This window comes from Pan troglodytes, chromosome 21 (assembly GCF_028858775.2).
Source record: "Pan troglodytes isolate AG18354 chromosome 21, NHGRI_mPanTro3-v2.0_pri, whole genome shotgun sequence".
In the NCBI taxonomy this organism is placed as follows: Eukaryota; Metazoa; Chordata; class Mammalia; order Primates; family Hominidae; genus Pan; species Pan troglodytes.
The window spans coordinates 27,777,771-27,785,212 of record NC_072419.2 but is presented as its reverse complement, the minus strand read 5'-3'; the positions used below and the strand labels follow the sequence as shown (position 1 = coordinate 27,785,212).

The window sequence follows — 7,442 nt, the reverse complement described above, 5'->3', positions numbered from 1 at the left end:
GCATGAGCCACCATGCCTGGCCACCTATGTTTACTTCTAACACAGTTTTGTAGTTTTAGCTCTTACATTTAGGTTCTTGATCCATTTTGGTTAATTTCTGTATACAGTGTGAGGTAGGGATCCAAGATCATTCTTTGGCCATGTGGCTATCCATTTGTCCCAGCATCATTTGTTGAAAAGGCTATTCTTTATCCCATTGAGTAGCAGAAATTGTTACCCTTGTCAAAAATTAATTGACCTAAATGTGACAGTGTTTTTGTATTCTCAATTCTAGATACATATGAATCAACAGAGTCAATATTCCATTGATTTCTGTTTATCTAGTACCACAGTATCTCAATTACTGTAGCTTTTCAGTAAGTTTTGAAATAAGGAAATGTGAGAAATCCAACTCTGTATTTTTTTTTTTTTTTTTTTTTGAGAAGGAGTCTTGCTCTGTCACCCAGGATGGAGTGCTGTGGCGTGATCTCGGCTCATTGCAACCTCTGCCTCCCAGGTTCAGGCAATTCTCCTGCCTCAGCCTCCAGAGCAGCTGTGATTATAGGTGCATGCTACCACGCCCAGCTAATTTTTGTATTTTTAGTAAAGATGGGGTTTCACCATGTTGGCCAGGCTGGTCTTGAACTCCTGACCTCAAGTGATCCACCCGCCTCGGCCTCCCAACTGTATTTCAAGATTGTTTTGGCTATTCTGGGCCTCTTGAATTTCCATATGAATTTAAGATCAGCTGGCTAATTTCTAACATAGAAACCACCTTGAATTTTGATGGGCATTGCATTCATCACTTTGCTTCATGATGACACTTAAAAATGAATATGCAAGTTCATATTTATGTCATAAAATTTCACTTGAATAGCAATGTAGTCCTAAGTTTTCCCATAAAACAATGAGAAAACTTAAAAGAACATATTTATTTTGGACATCATATATTAACACAGGGTTTCAGTTTGTTTAAAGACTTTATTTGAAACCGATGTCACAGCACGTTAGTCATAAAAATCATCAGAATCATCGGTGTTATGGTTTCTAGGGCGTAAAGCAGCCTCAATTTCTGAGTTACTGTCGTCAGACTCATCCCAGAGGGCTGGAAAATAAAACCAGACAGTCATTTAACATTTTTGCACTCTGGTTAAGAGCTTACAAAACAGCACAGCATGGAAGGACTGGTTAAGCGGAGTGTCAGTCTGCAAAATGCCTAACAGGGACACCACATGATGTACCTGACCAGACACACCCAAATGCATGTCATACTGCACAAATTACACATTTCAAAGTGTGTCCTCTGCACTGTTATGGAAAACAATTTGCAGAATACTTCCTTTTCCCTTCTGTTGTGCCCAAATCTTTATTATAGGATAGGGATTTAAGGTCAGGGTTACATGGAAGCAGGGCTCCCTGGGGTGTTGTATCAGCCTGATGCCGCCCCACCTCAGCTGCCCCTCCACTTTCATCTCCCACTCTTCTTTATGAGAGCAGAGAGGAGAAGGGAAAGACGTGGCAGAGGAGTAAGCAGAGATGTTTACCCTGAGACAGGACTTTGGTCCACATCATTTACTTGAGAGGTGATCCCAGGAACCATGGGGACAGTGACACAAGGAAGACAGGAAGCCAGTGAAGGGTATGACGACGAGTGGGTGCCTGGCAGTGAGTGGACAGGCAAGGCTCAGCCTGCTGGGGCCCCCTGAGAGACTGCAGAACTCTCCCCAGATTGTCCCAGTGAAGAGCAAGGGAGTGGGGTTACTGATCCACCAACTTGCCTCTGTTGGTTGAGGGTTGCTCTCAACCCAGGGCATAAACTCCCTGGTACTTTGGGCTGCCTTGTGAAGGCTGAGCACGCTCCTGCAGCCAGAGAAAGCCCTCAGGCAGAGAGACACAGCTGCTTGGTGCAGGAAGCTGTAGGCGCGTCTGTGAATTGGAGCTGAGGTGCCCTGCGGGTGGTCTGGCAAGATGTGGTGGAGCGGACCACGCCTCCTACTACATCAACAATCCCTTAACTCTGCTGACACCTGCATGGCACCACCTGCCAGCTCTGTGCTGACTTCTCATACACGACCCCATCTCATCCTCGCACCAGCCTGGCAAGGTAAGTATTAATGTTTCCATTTCACTGGGCAAACAAACGGACGCTGAAGGGGGTTAAGAAATTGGCCACAATCACAATGCCAGTGAGTGGCCAAGCTGGGAGTCCCATCCAAGTCATCTGACTCAAGCCCATACTCTCCATCACAACCCACTGGGTACTTGTCTCCCCCACAGTAGGTAGCTGTCCTTCTAGAAGAGTGATTCACAGTGGGGTGCTTGCTAAAAAGGCAGATTCCTAGGCCTAGGTTCTACAGCAGCTCTGAATTAGTTTCCATACTGGGTTAGCAAAGTGGGACATACTGGGGCTAAATAAATAGCAAATATTTTTGTTACTGTCAGTAAAACTATTAATCAAATTATACCTTTAATTTAAGGTATAAGGGGTTTAAGGAGACAGGAGCTGAGAGAGCCCAAGCTGGGCAGGGGATATGCCACAGTGTTATGGTAGGAGGGCTAGATTTTTCCTGTGAGCTGGGTGTTGAAGGATGAATAGGAGCTCACTGGGCTGAGGAGAAGGAAAAGGAACTCCCTACAGAAGGAACAACATGGGCAAAGGTACAGAGGCATAGGTGTGCTACAGCTGAAAAAAGCTGACTGTGGCTTGACCCAAAGAGGCGACCTTGGGAGGAGTAAGCTGGAGAGCAGGGCTGGGGCCTCCCAGGAATGGAGAAAGCTCAGACTCTACCCTGCAGGTACGGGGAGGCATTGGCCGTCCTTACACAGGAAGGTCAGGGGAAGGCAGGGTTTGGAGGCTGGTGGCCAGGTGGAGGAGCTGGGATTTCCCAGGAGCTGGGAGGAACTGGGTATGAGGAAACCAGTTACAGTTACTCCAAGAGCCTGTCCCGTCATGAGCAATGGGTGCTTCTGAGGATGAGGAGAGAGGCAAGAAACATTTCATTGGTAAAATACATGGTGCTGATAATTAATTAGACATGGAGGCCAGGATCCCCTGCAAATTCATACTTGCAAATTACAATGCTCTGCCCCTGTGGTCCATGGCACCCGTGTGGTCCTGTCTGTGAAGAACTGAGCCTCCAGAAGCCCTCAGGTTCCACCCCAGGGACAGCTGCAATGGCAGTCCCTGTGAGCATGCCCGCTTCAGGACTCACATGAGGGTGCAAACAACAAATGCATGTCACAGAGTTTTTTGGTTAAAACAGAAAAAGAAAATCTAGTGTCCGATTATCTCTCTTACCATTAGATTTTAAATTGATCACGGGTTTCTTTTTGTTTTCATGCCTGCAAAATAAAGAAACAGTCTAAGTTCTGAAAAAGAAAAGACAATGAGACTAATATTTTCATAATGAACGCATTAGAGAAGAAGCACTTTGATTCACTGGAGGCCAGAACTTTACACTTACTTCCCAGAGTTTAAAAGTAAAGGGAAAATATCGGGATGCAGCGTGGCCTTGTCGGGAGGGTCGCTACTCAACAGCATTGCTCCCGTCCTGCGTGTGTCCTCGGCAGGTCTGCATGGCCCACCCCACCCTGCTGAGCTGTGCCTGTGTGGGGCCCTGTGTTCTTGGGGGAGGATGATCGCATGTTCCCCTGAGGCAGGGGACCGGTTTCCCTCAACAGTCTTCTGGAAGACAGTGATGCATCAAACTTCAGTGCTTTCAGGCAAGCTAAAAATGAAACACTTGCAGTAGGGAATTCAAGATGTTGGTAAGGAAGTTAAAATACTTAGTCAAACCAGTAGCAGCAATACTAACAGTTAAGAAAGGAGTTCAAAACAAACACCTGGTAGAGGGCCCTGCAAGTGTCACATAAATGCTAGTGTTCGTGGCATCCAGGACCGTCTCGACTGAGGCCAATATGACAAGAAAACTGGCTCCACGGGATATGATTTCTCTGTGTGCCTTTTCAGGAGCTTTTGCAATTTTAATGAATTTAAAAGTCTCCTCAGGGAGTGCCACTCGAATGTTTTATGATGCTGAGATTCTTTCAGAATTGCCTGAATGGTCACAGGAGATGGTGGGAGAGAAACCATTCTTGGTGCATGGCTCGACACTTTGCCCTACCCCACGCACCACCACCGCCCTTCTCACGGCCAGGGCCTTGTTCTTCTAGACACAGGAAACCCTGCAAATATATCTTTTCCTTCCCTTTGGGCCAAGTGTGGTTGACTTTTGGCTTAAAAATCTATGTTTTGCTATAATTTACTTTTTTTTTCAGAAAAACATGCTCCACTAAGGTATCATTTTCCAGGCTACCTTTCAGTGTTCCCTTTAAATTTAGTGCCTGTTCCTTTAATTGCCATGACTGAGTAGTGCTCACAGCCATTTCTCCATGAAGCATGGAATACCCCTACGAGCATCTGGAAAGGCCAGCAGCTGACTAACAGTCCTGGAGCTGCCAGGATTGTGGGGACCTGTCAGTGAGGTGAGCCTGCAAGAACCCATTTTACAGAAAGTGACACACACCACACACACACACTAAATGCAACTGCAGGGATGTCTATTATTTCCCCACCTCCCCCTACCTGAGGACACTGGGCTAGGTGCTGCAGGGGAGGGTGGATTATAAAAATGCTAGGAGGGGTGGAAAGAGGCTAATTTGCCAGCCACGGTCCATACAATAAGAGCCACAGGGGGAGCAGGAGAGATCTCTGCCAGCTGGGAGGATGGAGAGCACTGTGGCAGGTGATTGGGGGAGCTGCAGGACCACAGAGGAAGCCCGGCACCTCCAAAGGCAGAGGCCTTCACAGGCCAGGACTGGGGAACAAGGTGTGGCGGGGTGGGGCAGCAGGGAGCCCCTGACACAGGAGAAAGGACACAGTGGCAGGTGAGCTCAGCTCCTTCCGTCTCAGCAAATGGCACCCCTGACCCACTAGTCTCCCCAAGCCCCTCTCCAGTCTCCACTCCTCTTTCCTTCACACCCAGTCTGGCCCTCGGTCCTGCCAATTCCACCCCCACCCCCCTCGCCCCCCCTGCAATACTTCCTGCAGTCCTCACCAGTTCCCTGGGCACTGCCAGCACACTGGTCAACAAAACTATCAGCTCTTGCTTCTATCTCTGCAACAACCTCCTAACTGGTGACACACACTCATCTTGTCCCCTACTATCCATTTTCCACTAGGCAATGAGAGTGAGCTTTCTGAAATGCAAATCTGAATTTGTGAGGTGAATGCTCCACTTCCTCGCTTAAAATTCTTCAATGCCTTTCCATTGATTTCTGCACAAAGACCTAAATCCCAAGCAGTGCCTCCAAGGTGGATCCCCCAGGAGTGTCGTGCTGTCCTGCTGGAGCCTTCCCACTTCTGACTCCCTATCTTTACCACTGAGTCCTCGTCAAGTTGCTGTTTCACATCCACTTGTACAGCCAACTGACGTGCCACTCCTCCCCCTCTGAACGGCAAGATCCATGGGGGTAGTGACCACACCTGTTTCAGCTCACCTGGGTAACGCGGTGCACAGCACTTAACAGGTGCTTAATGAGTATGTTCACTTGGAATGAACAAGCGAACTTCACTAAGCATAGGGCCCTGCTTAAAGGCATTTGATCAATATTCAATTATACAATACTTGATTTACATATTTCTATTTAATATTGCACTTCAGAATCAAGTTTCTTTGGCTTCCCTGCTGGCAAAGAAAAAAAAATAAAAACCCAGAAAAGCTGAAGCGGAAAAAAAAAGGAAAAAGTCATGCACAAGGCTGTAAACACAGACACATGAGAACATCTACGCGAGTGTGTGTTAGTCGTCACTTAACTCATCAAAAGCAATCAGCCAGCAATGCTGAGTCCCAGCACGGAGGTGACCCACTGAGCATTTCAGGGACCTCACTTCCGCATGTGGCACTCTAGGAAAAAATGATTTCCTGAAGCCATGTCTCTATGAGGCCACTTGAACTTGCTTTTTCTGTGTGTCCCGTGGTTACACAGTGTAGCTCTGAGAACATTTAAGCCACAGGGAGCCAGTAAACATCCCAGTGAAATGTGAATTAATTGTGTAATGCAGGGAGCCAGTAAACATCCTAGTGAAATGTGAATTAATTGTGTAATGGTTCTTAATTGTCTGTGTGATTGGTTTTCCACAGGAAACATGTTTCAGAGCTAAATGTGCGCGGTGCGTGGCCTACCCACGGAGAAGGGCAGAGCGTGCTTTCCAGTGTTTTGTTCTCCACTCTCGTATCTAAGGAGCAATTATTTTTCCTTTTGGGAAAATCTCTGAAAGTAAATGTGACCCTGCAATTCATAGTTGATTTTTTATTATACAGAATTCTTGGGGCCAACATTTTTTTCTCTAGGTCATACCTAATATGTAAAGCTAAGGCAAGGCTGATGGAGAAGCCTGAGAACTTTCTATTGTGTGCTGGATAGAGCCAACTACTTTGGCTACTAGAGTAGATGAAAGAAAAACAAAACTGCATTTCAGAAAGTAAAAGAAATCAAAGAGTTAAGGTTGTAGGCCATGGGATATGGTCACCATGTGGTCTTATGTGCTCAGAATCTAACTGTGTAATGTTTGCTGAGAGTGTAGAAGTAATGTTTCCATCTTGTAAGGCAGACGTTGGCAAAGGTTTTCTGTAAAGAACCAGAGAGTAAATAGTTCAGGCTTTGTGGGCCATATGGTCTGCCGCAACTACTCAACTGTGTTTGTAGCACAAAAACAGCCATGGGCAATTTGTAAACTAAAAGATGTGGCTGTATTCCAATTAAACTTCACGTATAGACACGGAAATTTGAATTTCATATAACTTTCAGGTGTCACGAAACATTATTCTTTTAATTTTCTTCCAACCATTTGAAAATGTGAAAACCACTCTTAGCTTGCGGGCCGTATGGACCCAGGCAGTGGCCTGGGCATGGCCCAAGGGCCACCACTGTTGTAAAGAACTGCCTCACATGAGGCCCATGCTGCAAGCCAGAGAGCCTGCCTTTCCCCTGCACCATGGCTCAGGAGCGACTCTTGGAACCCCAGAGGGCAGACTTGGTATTTTTTCCCTAGAAGTTTACAACTGGACTGGAGGTCCTACTTCAAAATAAGCCATTTTCAGGCAAGACACTGCAGATGATTAACTGAGTAAATTAAAATATAACCATGTTCCGCTGGTCTCATTTGAATGGGACAATCGGCTGGGTGTGGTGGCATAAGCCCAGCACTTTGGGAGGCTGAGGCGGGTGATCACCTGAGGTCAGGAGTTCGAGATCAGCCTGGCCAACATGGTGAAACCCTGTCTCTACTAATAATACAAAAATTAGCCAGGCATGGTGGTCTGCGCCTGTAATCCCAGCTACTTGGGAGGCTGAGGCAGAAGAATCGCTTGAACCTTGGAGGCAGAGGTTACAGTGAGCTGACATTGCACCATTGCACTCCAGCCTGGGTGACAGAGCGAGACACCGTCTCAAAAAAAAAA

At 46.7% G+C, this 7,442-nt stretch overlaps 1 protein-coding gene across 10 annotated transcripts in view; it reads right to left on the bottom strand.

The window, feature by feature from the left end:
* Positions 1–940: 940 nt before the first annotated feature.
* Positions 941–7,442, bottom strand: part of KIZ (kizuna centrosomal protein) — a 120,656-nt gene continuing 114,154 nt past the window's right edge. For all 10 annotated transcript variants that reach the window (XM_009436807.5, XM_063802411.1, XM_016937121.4 and 7 more), the window contains 2 exon segments: positions 3,278–3,321; positions 941–1,084 (listed from right to left, as the gene is read on the bottom strand). In XM_009436807.5, the coding sequence (XP_009435082.3) occupies positions 987–1,084; positions 3,278–3,321 (142 nt within the window). In that variant the 3' untranslated portion in view covers positions 941–986.